The 18,366-nt window shown below is 35.4% G+C and overlaps 1 protein-coding gene across 1 annotated transcript in view; it reads right to left on the bottom strand.

Moving 5' to 3' along the window:
* VGLL3 (vestigial like family member 3) overlaps window positions 1–4,372 on the bottom strand; it is a 76,970-nt gene extending 72,598 nt beyond the window's left edge. Inside the window, exon 1 of the mRNA XM_051984364.1 lies at window positions 4,158–4,372. Coding sequence (XP_051840324.1) covers window positions 4,158–4,283 — 126 coding nt within the window. The 5' untranslated portion in view covers window positions 4,284–4,372. The remainder of the gene's footprint in view (window positions 1–4,157) is intronic.
* Between the last annotated feature and the right edge of the window lie 13,994 nt (window positions 4,373–18,366).

Raw genomic sequence — 18,366 nt, forward strand, 5'->3', positions numbered from 1 at the left:
CTAGTAAGGAAGATCTGAATGTGAATCCTGTTTTAAACACTGGCTTAGCAAGTCACTTAACTGCTATTTGCCTAAGTTTCCTCATTTGTAAAATGGGTATTAATAATAACATTATCTCCCTGGGTTGTCATGAGGATCAAATGATTTACCAGTTGTGAAGTACTTTGCAAATCTTTTAGCATTATATAAATGCTGAATGTTTATGATGATGATGATAATGAAGAAAAAATGGAAAGGAAAATGAAGTAATCAGTGATGATATATTTTCTTGTTTCAAAGGATCCCAGAATTATAGAAAGGGACATTTTTTGATTCTGGGAAAAAAAGTAGAGTAGGGATTTATCTGGGGTTTATTTCTATCTCAAATTCATAGAAAAGGATAAGCTATATGGCCTCTGTTTATATCTCTGTTTCTCAGTTTACAAATTTATTAAATAATGGGTTGGACTAGATCTTAGGATCATAAAATTTGAGAAAGATCTTTACTGATTATGGAATCTAATTCCTTCACTTTTCAGATAAAGAAACAGAAGCAATTTTGGCAAAAACAGTACATACAATATATTTTGAGGAATCATCTGTTCAGCCTTAATTATTCAATTTTGTTTTTCCTCTTTTTAGATGTATGAATTATTTGAAAATTTTTGGTCATCAAGCATTTATTATACTTATCAAAAATTTGTGTATATCCCTTATGGTAAAGGGGAAATAAAACTAGAGAATAAGAGTAAAAAGACCTGGATTCTAGTCAGCTCTGGTCCTAACCATCTATTTTACCTTGAAAGGTCAATTAATTTTATCATCCTTAGATTTCTCATCAGTCAAAAAAAGATGATTGGGTAAAATAATCCCTAAATTCCCATTTGGTTTTAAAAGTTGATTATTACCTCAAATTACTTTTTTATGTAAGTGAGTGAGATAGTATAATAGAATAAAGAAAGCTAACTATGAGTTAGTGAAGTAGAAAATAGTTTGTGCAGTATATTTTGAGTTAGGAACCAGTGCCCTCAAATCTCTCCCATCCCCCTCACAGTGCCTGGAATTCTGCTATTACAGTTTTATTCCTTTCAATCTTGGAGACTGTCCATCTTCAAAAGTCTCCTAAGAATAAACAAAAACTCCTGGTATACGTAATACCTTAAGCTATAATCAGACAACTATAAGGCTGCATGACTCATGAAACTGTTCAAACCACTCAAACCAATTTGAATTTCTTTCTTATACCACCTTGTAATATCAGTAGTGGTATAGTTAAAAGAGCTGGACCTGGAGGCAAGAGACAAGGGTTCAAATTCCAGTTGTATCTACCAACTATATAATCCTGCACAAGTCCTTCTAAATCTCAGGTTCCTCATCTATAAAACAGTATTTATCCTACTTACCCATTGAAAGGAAAGTAATGGTTCTTTTCAATCTAATTCATGGTACTTATCCTAAACTTAGGTCACTCAAGTTTCAAAAGGTCCACTCATCCTTGTTAAAAAGTTTTCAGAATCTGATAAACACATTTTACCTTATCCATATTATGGATATGATTTTATAGATTCTGATCATTTAACCATCACTTTATGGTATAAGTCATTCTGATTTGCTATCAGAGAATAATTTCATTTGGCTACTTCAAGTTTTAATTTTCATCCAGGTTTGGATTTTCTGGCTGGAAAGTTATTAGGTGCATGGAATTATGAAACACTTTAAGCCCCTAAGTCTCTGTGTCAAGTTTATTTGTGCAGAACAGAATTATAGGAACTGTTCTTCCTCAAAGTGGGCCTGCATGAATTCCTACAAATCCACTTAAGTCCTTGCTTATAGATGCAAGAAAATTAGATCCTCTGTTTTAAATAAGCTAACGGTATGGTCAATCTACTTAGTGTATAATTCTGTTCTTTTTCCCCACTGAAGTAAAATGTAGGCTTGCCTCAATGGGACTTAATAGTTTTTGTTAATTTTGCTTCCTAAATCTTCACAAAGTATAAATAGCTATTCTTTTGCTTTGTGGAATCAACATCTTGTAAAGAAACAAACAAACAGCAGCAAAAAAAAAAAAAAAAAAAAAAAAAAAAAAAAAGCTGTTTTCTGATAGAAAAAAAAAAAAAAATCAGAGAAATTTTGTTCCTAGCAAAAGTTTTAAAGAAGTATGCTACTAAGGACTTCTGAAGAATCCATAAACTTCAAAGCCAAGGAATCTACTGCATATGAATTTTCTTTATCAAAAAAGATCAGTTTGAGATGCTTCTCATCTACATATATACAAAACTCTTGTGCAATGTCGTAGGGAAGTTTAAGTTTGAACATTTCTTTCAGATTTATAATTGAATTTCTATCAACAAAAGAGGCAGATTTTTAAAATTGAATTTAATTGTTTAAAGATACATTAACTCAGCTCTATTTCTCTTAAAAAGCAGAGTCAGAATTAATATTTAAAGACTTTTACCAAGCTATAGTATGACCATATTGTAAATATTATTCTGGAAAATTACAAAACAATGGCACAATCTTAGAAAACTTCTGATTTAAACCTATCATTTCAAATAAAGGGGAATTTTTTAAACAAGCAAGCTTGTATTTAGATGGCAAGTTCCTTAGATGAGAATGGAGTTCCTTATTCCATGATGTATGTCCCTTAGTTTTCCTCTATACTTATTACAAAATTTTATGTGGATTCTTCAAGTTATTGCAGTCTAGTAAGTCCACATATTATGATATGTGGAAATGTCTTGTCTTTTTTTTTCTTTTTTTTTTTTTTTTTTTTTCCTGTTCTTTTTTAGTGGGTGGGAAGTGAGAAGGGCATGGCTGAGTAGTGGTGAGATAAAGATGTAGGGAAAGATCAGTCCTGAAGGAGATGATGGGGAGTGAAAGCAATGAGGAGGGGTATACATATGTAGAGATGGCATGAAATCTATCGGGAAAGTCCCAGATCTTCCTGCAGGAGAGAGAAAAACTTCCACATACTTCAAGAGACATTCTGAGGACCAAAACAAAAATGTTGCATTTATAATTCATGCACCTTTACAGAACCAACAGATTTTTCCCAGATTGTATTCTCTGGTGTGCCTGAAAAGCACAATTTAACATGAATAGGGTCCCTCACTATGAATTTGAGACACTTTAGTGACACAGCTTAGAGTGATATTTCTACAACTGAACATTACAACTCAAATCCTTCAGGAGAAAGGGAATCTTTAACTGTGACTTTTAAAGAAGCCCACTGTGGACAGAAAGTATTGCAAAAGCAAAAACAATTTGTTAATGAATCTCCTGCTACATATCCTTTTTCTATGTGCTACCTAGGTTATGAAACACACAACCAATGGATTTACTCAGTGGCTTCATGGGAGGAGGGTAGCCAACTATTTATGCATTTCCTCAAAATGTATTCCATTTCTCTTGCTTAATCTCACAGTTTCCTGCTGGTTCTTTAATCTTTGATCTATGTCTGGCCATACCTGTGACCAAGGATTATTATTCATGTGAGCCTTCCCTGGGACTGAATGGATATTTTAGTCTACACTATGTGGTCATTCCTTGCTCTACTCCCCTAGACCTCGTAGGCCAAGCTTAATATTCCTATTCAAGAGAAGTGGAAATTAGGTCCAGGAACCCACTTCACAGCCCAAGGGCCCATTTTTATTTTCAACTCATTCCGTTACTATGTTTTTGACATCTGAATTTGATAGTGTATCATTATACCTGGACGCCTGGACCTCCTTTTCACTTGCAAAGAAACAAAATATTTGATTAAAAGAAGTTTGTTTTATTTGAGCGTCTTATTGTTTGAGACTCTAAAAAAAGACTCCTTACCTGCTGAGTTTCAAAGAACCTCATGCTAAGAACTAAGATCTGTTTCTGAAGTGGTCTACAATTTCCCCGAGACACTTTATAGCAGATTCCAGATGGATAATCCCCAACAATAGATCTCAGGTGCTTTTCAAAGCTTTCATAATCTGGCTCACCTCAGTTCCTACCTCTGGTCTCCACCTGTTCCCTTCCTCTTCTGGTTCAATTGCCACTGTGAAGCCCTGTATCCTGGGCAGCCTCTACAAACTCCTCGTTTCCTAGCTAACTGTCCCGAGAGTGCTCAGTAAATACTTCACAAAATCAGAACAGATCGCAGCCTCCAGACTCCTTATCCCAATTACCCCAGGACAACGACTCACCTGCTGGCTGGATTGGGAAGCGGTATGGTAATAAGCTGTGGGGCAGGATGCTGCTGCCACTGAGTTGGGCAAATACTGGGTTGCTCCATATGGCTGAGGGTGATACATCACCTCCGCACAACTCATGGCAACTGTGGCAGCAGCGGCCACAGAGCTAATGCTAGTGCTACTGTTGCAGTTGCAGTTGCTGTTGGCGCCGCCGCCGCCGCCGCCGCCACTGCCTCTGCAGCCACAGCTGCTACCTTGGTGGCTGCAACCCAGGCTGCTAAAACGGATACTTCACAACCTCCGGCTCCGAGCTGGACTCCGGCTTGTGCTAGTTTGACATTCAACGGTGATTCATACATGGACACCTTCATCTTCAGCCCCCTTCCGGGTCTTCCTCTCTCATACTTATACAGCAGTCCGGTGGGTCAGCCACCGCATGAGAGTACCAAATTCCCCAGCAAAGGCAGGAGCAAAGGCAGCAGCGTAGGCAGAGGCGGCAACAGCAGCCCGGGTCCAAACTGCGCCCGGTGAGGAGAGGTTCTCATTTGCATATACACCGTGAATGCCCAGCGCTCGGCCTATCAGTAGCTCCTGGGGCTGGGCAAGAACTCGGGAATGCCTAGGGGCGGGGAGAGAAAGAGGGTGTGGAGGCTGGAGGCGGGAGGCGTTGGAATAGGGTCGTGCTCGCCTCTTCTGGTTAGGGAGGGAAGCTGCGGAAAAGTTTCTCCAACTGCCTCCAGGGTGGGTGCATATCATCCAGCAGGGGGACCCCAGAGGAGGGGCGGCTGCACTGATTGGAGCAAAGTTGGAAGCCCGCTCCTATTTTTTTCCCTGGAGGAAAGTTAGAGGGAGAGAGGGGAAGGGTTAGGAAGGATGAGATGTGGGGGGGGAGGGGGCGAGGGGGAAGATGACGCGAGAATCTGTGTACCTTGTTCAATTCTCTAGTTCTCCCTGCCTAGTAGAAGATTCACCTGGCGGCCCGGTTTGGAGGTTGCTTTCTTTCACCCGATTGCTATGCAGAATATATCAGCGAGTTAACCCAAAAGAGAGAGCCAAGCCGACGAAAAGATCTCCCGAGGTAAATACTAGAGGAGGTTCAATATAAACAAGGATTAAGTTCCACACTCAGTACCCCAAAGTGAAAGTTAACATGACTTCAAGTATGAACAACTCCAGAATGCTATGTACTATTCTGTGCGCAATTTCCATTTTAATTTTACAACCTCATGGTCTGGCATACTTGTGGGAAATCAACTTTTCTGGCTTTTCAGGCAATGCACTATAGAGCAATAGAGCAGGAACAGTTGATTAAAACCATTTTACAAGTTAATATGCTGCCTATTTCCAAGGAGCTTAAAACCCTTTAATGGGAGTGGAGGATGGGGGAAATCTCTTTCAGACAGCATTATTGTAATATGTTCAAATACTAAAATAGATCTGTGAACTCATTAATTCGGCCCTTTCCTCCAGAGATGTAGATTGCAATCCTTCCATGCCTTACCATCCTGCTTAAAGCTGGCCATGTAGGGTTCACCCAATTTGCTGGAAGCTTTCCTCATTTTCTCCTTCTTTTAGAAGGGTGTTTGTGAGAACATTAGGCTGTCCTTCCGTCAACCCTGATTCCTGCCAAGTGACCAGTCCATCTTATTTCTTATTGTGACCCTTGGCTCAAAGGACCAATTCCATAGTACTCTTATCATATTTTGTACTCCTGTTCTTCCTAGTATGGTGCCTCCACATTGCTCTGAATGATATTCATTTTTTAGTTCTTCAGAGACAGTTGTATTCCATGTCTCCAGTCTAGGAATATAACACCAGTAAAATGTTAGTATTGACATATAGAGCTTTACTTTCTTTTTTAATGTTTTAATATTTTTATTTTCTCTAGTTACATGTAAAACAATTTTTACATTTGTTTTAAAAATTTTGAGCTCCAGATTCTTTTCTTTCCTCCCTTCCAATTGTGAAGGCCGATGTGAAGTTGTGCATTACATTTACATAAAAATAATGTTGCAAAAGAAAACATACATCTCCTCACCCCAAAAAATAAAACTTCAGGAAAAAACAAACAAACATGTTTCAATCTGTATTCAGACATAATCATGTCTTTCTCAGAGTATGGATAACATTTTTCATCTTAAGCTCTTCAGAATAGTCTTGGATCATTGTATTGCTGAGAATAGTAAATTCATTCACAGCTGATCATCCCACAACTTTGCTATTATTATATCACATAGTACATTCATTTCACTTTGCTTGAACTCATGGAAGACTTTCCAGATTTTTCTAAGAGCATCCTGCTCATCATTTCTTATTTCAGAAACAAATATCACAATTTATTTAGCCGTTCTCCAATCTGTATTGATCACATTCGTCAGTTATATTTCATTATTGTCATGGACCATAATTTGTTTCCCAATTGATGGACATTTACATCTTTCTGTACTTCAATTCTTTACTAACATAAAAAGTGCTTTTGCCAATATTCCATTTTTACAGGGATTCTATTCTTATTAATGACTTCCTAAAGTATAAATCCAGAAATGGAACCTCTGGGTAAAAGTGTATGAACATTTTAGTCACTTTATTACCCTAACTACAAATTACTTTCTAAAATGTTAATACTAATCCGAAGCTTTACTGTCAATACATTTATATGCCTGCCTTTCTGCAATCTATCCAGTGCTGACTAGTGGCATCTTTTGTCATCTTTGCCAATTTTCAATATATAAGAATAAACATTAGGGCTGTATTGATTTTCATTTCTCTTGTTATTTTGTTTTTTAAAAATGGAGCATACTTTTAAGTGGCTATTAAGAGTTCGAAGTATTCCTTTTTTGAGAACTATTTGTTCATATCTTTTGATCATTTATCTATTGAGAATGATTTTCATTATACTTACATATATAGATGTTATACATATATACACATATGTTTATATATCTTAAATATCAAATTCTTATAAGAGAAATTTAATACATCATTATTCACTGAACAAAAAAATGATGTTTTAGTGGACTTTTTGAAAAATAGCTATTCTACTCCCTTGATATTCTCTCTCAGCTCTATAAATAGCATGAAATTCTGGGTCTTATGACACCAACCATCATGAAACATTGAACATATGGCAGCTTTAATATGTCCTCTCTAGGCAAGTGTAGGATTATATTTGAGTCCTTACTTCCTCTTAGATGACTGAATATTGTAATTGATTTTAATATGTCCAAGACTTGGAGATGGCCTCTTAATTTGAGAGTTATAGAGGTCTAGGAGTGACCAAATAAATGTCTCCTCCCCAACCCACTCACAAAAAAAAAAAAAAAGAGATGGAGCACAGGACCTGGAGTCAAGAAGAACTGAATTCAAATCTAGCCTCACATCCTGCCTAGCCCTGGACAAGACATTTTACCTCTGACTATCTGACAAAATGGATCCACTGGATCCACTAGGGAAGATCTCTGCCAAGAAAAGGCCAAATGGGGACAACAGGGGCTGGACATGGCTGTCACAACTGAGCAACAATCAGAGAGAAGTTTTCCTGATGCCAGGCCCAGTCTTCTAGCCACTGTGCCACCCAAAATGTCCTTGTTAATATGCCTATTAGCAGTCTTTGTGTTATATATGTTTATTTTAATATGTGCCTATTAACACTTTTGTGTTATATATTATGTGTTAATTTTAATATGTGCCTATTAACAATCTTTGTGTTATATGTTATATATTAATTTTAATGTGTGCCTATTAAAAAAATAAATAAAGAGAGTTATAGAAGGCTAGTTAAAGCTAGTTGGTGGACAGAGGAGTTTTTGCATCAGAGAAAACAGTCATCAGGAGAATACCAAGCTTTGGCCCAGTTGTTCAGAAGACTCATGTCTTCTAAATTCTAAAGAAACAGTAAAGAGCTGAGGAAAAAAAGATAGTAAACCCTATTCATCATTTCTCTCTCTCATGTCCACATTAGTGGAATTTATTTTTTTCAAGAGTTAAAGATAAATTTTAGTCACAAATATTCTTTTTATTGCACCAGTAGAGTGGATTATAGAATTGTTAAAAATAATAGAAGCTTTTTTTTTTTTTTTTTTGATAAACAATCCATATGGGTGTTCTTATGGGAAAATGAGAGTTTAAGAGGGAGACTAATAAACATGAGGACTTTGTGATTCTTGTATAGCTGGCTTTTTGGAGGATTTCTTTTTCAAGAAAGAAAGGCATCCTTTCTGAAATATATCCACAGAACTATTTTGTATGTGTATTGAAAGGCTGACAAAAAAAAATGCCACCAAATACTCCTCATTGATTTCCTTTATGGATCTTTTTTTTAAAAAAACCTATTTAACAGTTCTGGCATTAGAGGACTAGGTAGAAAGATACAGAAGAGGAGTACCTGGAAATTTTCCAAATTCAAAGTCTTCAGTTAAAAGTTGACATTCAGGATTTTTCCAGACTTATGGCACTTTAATACACTGTCTCTTACACACACACACACACACACACACTCTCTCTCTCTCTCTCTCTCTCTCTCTCTCTCATGCATACAATATTACAGTAGAAACCTGGCCTTCTTGCTGTTTCCTGTACTTGCCTTTCTATCTCTCAACTCTGTGCCTTTCAGAAAGACTGGCTGCCATGCTGGAAATGCTTTACCTATATAGGTATGCCATATTACAGTGGTTCTCAAACTTTTGTTTTCAGTATCTTTATCCTATTAAAAATTATTGAGGATCTCTCCAAAGCATTTTTGTTTATCTGGATTATATTTATAGACATTTGCCATATTGGAAATAAAAACTATTTTTGAATTTGTAGACCCTCTAAAAAGATTTCAGAGATTCCCAGGATTCTCTAGACCATACTTTGAGGACCATCGCCATATTAGAACTCATATCATGTCTCATCCTAAGGACTAACTCTTTCAAATTTCCTAATTCTCCTAATTGTTAGTTGCTCCCATCCTAAAATTTATATCAAATATAAAATCCTCTGTTTTAGCTTTTCACAACCTGTCCAGTATTCTTATACTTTACTCTCCTCTATAATTCAGAGACCCTGGCATACATGGTACACTCTCTCTCTCTCTCTCTCTCTCTCTCTCTCTCTCTCTCTCTCTCTCCACACACACACACACACACAAACATGTGCTTTTTATATGTCCTATTTGACTTCTCTCTTAGGGGTCCTTTCATTCTTTGTCCTTGTGTCTCACTGTTTTTCTAGCACATAGTGTTTTATAAATAGGTTTGTTTTGTTTTGTTTTGTTTTTTACTGTTAGTGACTGACTGAAGAGACCTCTGAGTCTCCAACAAAGGCACTATTACATATTGAATATTAGGAAATCTTGCTGAAATGATAGTGTTGGTGTCAATAAGTTGCATAGAAGGCAATTGACAATTCTAAAATGTCATTTTTCCCCCAATAGTTAGTCCCTTGTAATCTACTGCTATATATCCAGTTGAATATATTTATTAAGTATCTATTATGTGCAAGGCATATTAAATTCTGGGAATACAATGAAAAGAAAGACAACTACTATTTTCAAGGAATTATAATCTAATGGGGGACAAGAAGTGGTGGGAGGAGATGGGAGTAGACTAGCTAGAGCTCTGTGGAGTTGAACATAAGAAGAGCAGTATATGCAGAATGGACTGAGCTAAAAGGGCCAATTGTTACCATCTATAAAGAAGAACATTAGGAGGAGTTCTCTAATTAGAGGGAAGAGGAGGCTGAAGAGTTTAAGTTAAGGTTAAGGTTAAGGTTTAGCAGCATGGTGATGAAATCAAAGTAATAAACATAAGCAAGTAAGAACATCAGTGGAATTGAAACTGGATTGAGTAGTAGAAGAGAAATGTATGCAGATTGGTCACCCAGACCTGAAAATATATTGCAACCCGAAGGACCCCCAAACATGCGAATGTAAAGTCTGGGCTAACTCTCTGGAAGGCCTCAGGATCAGTCAGTCTGGATCAGTCAAAGTCCTCGAGTTTTAGGGGGAGAAATGAAGGAGGCAGGCAAGTTGCCATGTGGCTTGCCAAAGATGTATCCTGGATTCTGGAGTCCAGACTTTCCAGCCTCTCTCCTCCTCATCCTGCAGCCAAGTGATCCTGACCTCTCTCCCTCAGCCCTCCAATCCTTGCCTAGGATTACCTCACTACTACACATTCAGCAAGCACCAATGGTGAGAAGAGCCATCACATTACCATATCATCTAAGTATATGCTTATAAAGACATTATCTCACATCTAATAGGTAATTATCCTTAAGTGCTCTGCTGTCTGATTCAAATACACCTTTTCAGAGTTTCAGCCCTCTACATACATGTCTTTTATGATTGGTTTTACACATTTCTCTCCTATCTTTTCAATAATATATAGTGTTTGGACTAAAGGATCTCTTCTCCAGCCTTAACATGTTACAATTTTCTCAACATTTTTCTTAACAGAGCTAGGAAATGATGGAGGTACAATTTAATCCAAGGTCTTATGTTTATTTTGCCTTTTTTGTGTGAGACAATAAGGGTTAAGTGACTTGCTCATATAACACAGCTAGTAAGTGTCAAGCGACTCAGGTCAATTTGAATTCAGATTCTCCAAGGCTGGTGTTGTATTCACTGTACCATACTACCCAACTGCCCCTAATCCTAGATTTTTTTTTATAAAATTTGCTTAGATTAGAATATTTCTAGTATAATACATTGCTGAATAGTCAGCAAATGAACTCTAAAGTTCATTTTTCACAAATTCAGCTTATCAAAAAGTTTCTGAATCTTGTTTATTTTTTTTTAAATAATTTGGTCATAAAGACTACTTGCCAGAGAGATTCTACCAGTGCTTCATGGTGCAATGAGCTTCTTGGATTCCTAAAAATCCTATTACTGATGCACAGGGCATTGCATGTTCTATCAAGTAGGCAAGACAATGAATTTTGGTATCTGTTGCCCAAAGTCCAACCTGATTCTAGAGAGGTTCTTCACTAAAATATTAGATAATAGACAATTAAAGTGAAAAACTTATTTCATGAAGACAGTTCAATATGGTATGTGTATGTGGAGGTGGGTTATTATTTAGCAATCTAATTTGTTGGTGGAATATAGATTCACCCCAAGGAAATGATGGAATTTTGGGAATATTCACATACTTTTTTATTTGGAGTCAACTCCTGTCAACAGCATCATGTTATTGAGGTTCACAAATTTAGTATTATCCTCTGCTCAATCTCTCTCACCAAATCAGCAGCCAACTCTTGTAATTTCTTCAAAATCTGCAGATTTGGACTCTGGAACATCAGGATGCTGAAACACAAGATTATAGGATCTACTCTCTTTGCATAGAATAAGCAACGGAGAAAGACCAAATGGAGGAGTCAAAAACTTTTCACAGGGAAATGTGGCTACTGAAGGGAGATGACCTAACGACCTCTCCTTTTGCAGATGCTCTCTCATCAGATGCTGTAAGCAAAGGAATCATTGAGATCTCCGCTTCTCCCCAGTAGCCCAAGAGTTCTGAAGTGAGAGAATGAGACAATATTTGAAGGTATTCTTAGTACTGGCTAGGCAATCAGTTGAAAAAAAGTCACTCATAACTACATTAGGTTAGGAAAACAGAAACAGTTACAGAATATTTCCATATTCTCCACAATCTCTCTGAGGCATTTCCATTCCCCATTGTCACATTTCTTCTGGAAAGGGGGTTCTCAGCTTTCAGATATAGAGAGATATATACTAAGTACCTCATATACTTTTCAAGCCCTCTACAATCTGGTTCCATCCTACCTATATATTATGTATACATTACTCTTCTTGGATACCAATGTCCAGCCAAATTAGTTTTCTTGCATCTATAATATATTCTTTACTTTTCTTGCATCTATAATATATTCTTTCCTTACTTCCTCATTTTAGAATTCCTTGTTTACTTAAAATCTTAGCCTCGGTTAACTCTGCTTTAAATTAATTCCATGGATAGAATGCTGGGGCTGGAGCCAGAAAGGCCTAAATTAAAATTGAGTCTCAGACACTTAACCAGCTGTGTGAACCTAAGCAAATCACTTAGCCTTTGTTTGCCAGGAGACAGCTGGGTGGTTCAGTGGATAAAGCTATCTGAAGTCTGGATCTGAAGATCTGAAGTTAGGAAGACACAAGGTAAAATCCAACCTCAACTACTTATTAGCTATGATACTTGGCAAGTCACTTAAACTCTATTTACCTTAATCCACTGGAGAAGGAAATGGCAAACAACTCCTTTACCTTTGCCAAGAAAAACCAACTATCCTCTATGGGGAATAGTATTAATATGCTATGATCCACAGGTTCTTGAAGAATGAGACATGAGTGAATGACTGTACAATGACAACAAGTTAATTCACCTTCTACATAAATGTTTCTGATCTACTCAGATTGGAGAAAAAGGAGATTATTTGGCTTTTAAAGCCCTTTATAATCTAACTCCTTTTCAGTTTTCTTATGCTTTACTCCTTTGCATAGACTCTAATATTTTGAAACACTGATCTCCTAATTGTTCCTCATCTGATCTCCTAGTTCTGGGAATTTTTTAACTCTGCCCTTAGTCTCAACTAAAATCCTACCTTTAACAAGGAGCTTTCCTGGTCCTTCCTCTCTTTGCCTTCTCTCTGAGATTACCTCTAATTTAACCATATACATCTCCTTTGTACATAGTTGTTAACATGATTCCTTAAGTCAGTAGATTGGGAACTCTTTAAGAGTAAACCAGCCTTTGTAGTCCCAAAAAGGAGCATAGAATATTTAAATAAGGAGAAGCAAGGTAAGCAATGGGTACACCAGGCTTGGAGTCAGAAATACCTGAGTTCAAATCTAGCCTTAAACACTAGCAATGTTACCCTGAGCAAGTCACTTAACCCTCTTTGCCTCAGTTTTCTCATCAGCAAAATGACCTAGAGAAGGAAATGTCAAACTACTCCAGTATCTTTACCAAAAAGAAACTCCAAATGGAATTGTGAAAAGTTTGACATGAATGAAAAGCAAATAAGGCATTTAATAAATATTGCATGACTTGATTTTCAGGCCAACTACAAAAGTTGAATTTGAGCTGAATCTTGAACAAATTCAAGGAAGCTAAGGAGAAGAAAGAAAAGAAAAAAAGATTAAAATATTCTTGAATTATTGTAAACAATATCATCTTGTAATGCTGGAGAAACTGAGGCAAAACAGAGATTAAAGAATTTTTAATATTTTATTTGGATTTCTGAGAGGGAGAGATTTTCTGGGACCAAAAGGATCCATTTTTGGTTTCAGGGCTAAATCAGACTTTCATCTCAAAGAATCCAGCAGGGAATATGAGATTCCCATGAAATATATATATATATATATATATGTGGCTATAAGCTTGGGTAGACAAAGGCAGGGGTGGAGTCAGAACACTGAGAGCAGGAATTTCCAGGCAGGGACCATCAGTCCTGTTCTGACAGGTTATTGGATAGGACCATAAATTCTTACAAATTGAGGCAGGACAGTTTAGAAAAACTGTACCAGGACAATTAGGGAAATTGAGGCAGGACAATAAGGGAAACTGAGGCGGGACAATTTAGGAAAACTGTGGCACAACAATCTTGCTTGTATTGATTATCTCCGAATTATGTTGTATTTGTATATAGTTATTTATGTTATCTTCCTCTTTAGACTGAACTCCTTCAGAACAAGAATTACTTTTTTTACTTTTCTTTGTTTCCTTGTAGCTTTACATAATATCTGGCACATAATAGGTGTTTAATAAATGTTTACTGTTGACTGTTGAGATAAAGTGATTGACATGCAAAAATGCAGAAGTTCATGATAGCCAATTCTCCTCTATGGGGTTGATGAATAAGAAGTGAATTGGGCATGAATATTAGAGCCAGTATTCTTAAATTAACATGTAGTTAAATATGTTTCAGGATTTGAATAATGAGGTTCATTCTGAGTTCTTAAAAAGAAAATAAACATAGAAACCTGAATTTGTGAAATAACATTAACTTATAGTTTGTATTACATAAGATATATCAGTTTATGTTAAATAGAAGACCTCAAAATATGATTCCTATCATGTATATATATATATATATATATATAATTTATACATTTGTAAGTAAATACATATTTATATATATAAATGTATAATACTTATATATAATTCATATGTACACAAATACATAAATATATGTTTACATATATTTATCATTTTTTCTAAAAAGATAAATATAAAGTAAATTTGGATATATCCTCAATTCCAAAAATTTGTTTCCCACTAGGGATTCTTCCAGATTTCTGGAAATATCTCTCTTCTTTCTTTTCTGCCTTTCCTTCTCCTAAGGGAACAAAGATTTTCTTTTCATTTGCTAGAAATCATTTCAATCAAATTGCTATACCAATTTGAAAAAAAAACGAAAACAAAAAACCTGAGCAATAAATACAAAGCTGGTTTCAAGATTTCTTAGTATGTTTTATCTTTTCTTATGCCTTGTGAATTTATTAGTTACTCTTAATTATTCCAGTGTCGCTGGGAAATAAGTGTAAACTGTTTGCATTTTTGTTTTTCTTCCCAAGCTATTTTTACCTTGTGAATCCAATTCTCCCTGTGCAACAAGAGAACTGTTCAGTCTGCACACAAATATTGTATCTAGGATATACTATAACATATTTAACATATATAAGACTGCTTGCCATTTAGGGGAGGGGTGGAGGGAGGAAAAGGAAAAGTTGGAATAGAAGTGAGTACAAGGGATAATGTTGTAAAAAATTACCCAGGCATATGTTCTGTCAATAAAAAGTTATAATAAAAAAAATTTATTCCAGTGTCAGAGATTTGATATCCACACAGACCAGGTAGCTTTTTCCTCTGTCTACACCCATAGACCAATGTGGAATTTTGATGAGGGTCCTAAACTTAGAGTCAAGAAGATGGTTCAGATCTCCTCTTGAACATTTATTAGTTGTGTGACCTTGAGGAAGGACCTCAGCTTCCTGACATCTATAAAAGGAAGAGTTTAGACTGGACGGTCTCCTCCAAGGCTAAATCTATGATGCTAAAATTCTACCTTTTACCTACGCAGGATTTTCCCAAATATAATTCAATGGGCATTATGTTTTCAGGCTGTCTAGATCAATGTTAAAGCACTATTAAGCAAAACAATTCAATTTCTTATATCATCACAGAAAAACAGTAGTACTACTTTCATATAAGAAATGCAGTTAAGGGAAGCAATAAATTGAGGAGGGGGAAATTTTACATTCAAGATCTCTGATAAAAACCTCATTTTAAAAATATATAGAAAATTGAGTATGGATCACAACATAAGCATTTTCACTCTTTTTGTTATTGTTTGCTTGCATTTTTTTTCTTTCTCTTTTTTTTCCTTTTTGATCTGATTTTTTTGTGTACAACACAATAATTGTAGAAATATGTATAGAAGAATTGCACATGTTTAACATATATTGGATTACTTGACATCTAGGGGAGGGGATGATGAGAAGAGAGGGGGAATTTGGAACACAAGGTTTTGCAAAAGTGAATGTTGAAAAATTTTCCATGCATATATTTTGAAAATAAAAAACTTTAATGAAATTTTAAAAAAATTAAATAAATGTAGTTGTGTGTAAGTTACTTGGAGGAACAAAAATTTTGATATGGTTTAATTCTATGACAATAATGCTCATGGATATGCATTTCTGCTTATATAAGGGTGACTCAGAATGTTTGATCCTGACCCAAAGAAACACATTGAACTGGTTTTTTCACCATTCCTGACTGAGTTTCAGATTTCATGTCATATGCATATTTTTCAATGTTGTCTTTAGTTTTGTTTTATATTTTTGATTTCTAAGAATGGATATTACTCCCAGGGAAGAGTATAAAAGTTAGTTTTTAGGGGCAGCTAGGTGGCGCAGTGGATAGAGCACCAGTCCTGAAGTCAGGAGGACCTAAGTTCAAAATTGGCTTCAAACACTTAACACTTCCTAGCTGTGTGACTCTGAGCAAGTCACTGAACCCCAATTGCTTCAGCAAAATAATAATAAAAATAAAATAAAAGTTAGTTTTTAAAGAGCATGCTTGAATGATTGTTAGAGATATTGCACTAGCTGTTGTGAAAAAGGCAAACGTTTTAAGTACAGAGTGAATAAAGAACAGTGACACTGAAGAAAAAAGAAAAGTGTAGTTGAAAAAGAAAAAATAATGTAAGAAGAATTCCACGTGAACATGTATTATTTGAGTATCTTTAATTGTACTATAAACCATCTAACTCCAAAAATATTTCTGAGGAGATATATGGTTTTTTCCTTTAAATTTCCAGTGGATATGGAAGTTCTGTCCCCATTGAGGGAATGGTGAACATGATAATTATACTGATAAATATACTGATATACTGAGATTATTCTGGAATTACAAAAATCCCCAAATTGAAATGTAATACTACAATATAACTTTATATTATGTCACTTATCATTAAAGGTTAATAAATTCACCTGATTTAAAACCCCATTAAAAACTAATAAGTTTTAATCAAATCTAGAATTGGGAAAAAGAAAAAAATCTCCAATATAATTATAATGTGGTTTCATGGTGATGAATTAAATAAAACATTTGTCAACATCTTGTGGACTCAATGCAAAATTGTGTAAAAAATGAAAGTGACTAACAAGGAAGAAATGTCACATACTGAAGAAAATGTAAAAGTCATAAAGTTTGTTTTCTGTCAGACTTTACTCTGCTTTGTCTTAATTTGAATACTACCACACAACTTAAGATAATTCATGTGAAATATATTGGAAACTTTTATTTCAGTCTCACAATAATCCTCCAAATAGGTAATATAGGTGTTATTTTTCCCATTTCAGAAGTGGGGGAACTGAGGATCACAGAACTTAAGCAAACTACTCATGATTCACTGGTAAGAAGAGTCAGAGGTATAGTCTCTGACTCTTTAAATTCAACCTCCTGAATATTTGCAGATGTAATTCTATGTATGTCAGTATAGTTCTTGACAGTTCTTTCTCTTATTATTATTAAAGAATCATTTATTTATATATACCCTTTCCCTCCATTATCAAAATATTGCAGTATACCAAATTAGAGATTCTGTGAAACTATTCAACTCATAAACGTATTATTATATTATATTATTAGAATCTATACTAGAGAACAACAAAAGAAAAAAAAAAAACAACCACTAGAGAAGGGAATTTTTTTTTTCCAGGACATGGATTCTATTAGGGGTATGGGATTCTAATATGCAATGTTGGCATCATGGGGAAAAGGGAGAAAAGAACTCGCTCAGCTCCACATGAGTGAAGAGCTTGTCTGAGTCAGGCTGCCGCTTTGGTTTTTAAGTCTTTCTGTCTCTTCTGGGTCCACCAGAGGTATTTAAAATTTTACTCATCATTTTTTTTTTATGAAAAAAAAAAAGGAACTTCAGTGATAATTTTCAACAGCTTGTGCTGCAGCCTATGAGTCTACATGAGAGTGGTCCTACTAGGTTTTGCTTTGTGTAAAACAATGTAGTATCTGACCAAGGAAGCATGCAAACAATACAATAACTGAGTTAAAAATGCCAGCCAAGGGGCCACTTCTTCAGACATTGCGGGGAAAGAAACTGTTGGAAAAGAACATAACATCCAAAGATGCTGTATATGTCACATTTCTAGTGGGGAGACTAAGAAATTCTTCCAAGAATGAATTCTGAGATTGTTGAAACAAAGCATTTGTAAAACTTCAAGATGTTATATAAAGCTGAATTCTGTTCTGGCTATTGTTTTTATATGTATTGGTGGTAGTCATAGTAGTAATAGTCATAGATGTCATCTTCATCATATTGGTGATGGTGGTGGTAGTGATGGTAATGGTAGTAGTGATTGTGGTGGTAATATGAGCAGATTATATTTGACTTTAAATGTGAAAAGAGAGAAGTTTATATTTAGTCCCATGGGAGTTTTTTGTGAGCAGGGAAATGAAATGGTCAAATTAGCATTTTAGGAAACTCACTTTAGCAAAAAAAAAAAAAAAAAAAAAAAAAAAAAACTCTCAAGGCAGGAAAACCAATTAGAAAACCATCAAAATAATCTAGTTGAGAGAAGATGAGACCAGAAACAACATGGTGGCTGAACAAATAGAGAAAAGAAAACACAAAGAATTAGATAAAGAGACAAATATGATGAATATAGATAGAAATGAATGATAGAGAGTAAAAATCTTTATTAAGTCTTTATTATGGCAAAATA

This window comes from Antechinus flavipes, chromosome 3, assembly GCF_016432865.1.
Source record: "Antechinus flavipes isolate AdamAnt ecotype Samford, QLD, Australia chromosome 3, AdamAnt_v2, whole genome shotgun sequence".
NCBI classification, from domain to species: domain Eukaryota; kingdom Metazoa; phylum Chordata; class Mammalia; order Dasyuromorphia; family Dasyuridae; genus Antechinus; species Antechinus flavipes.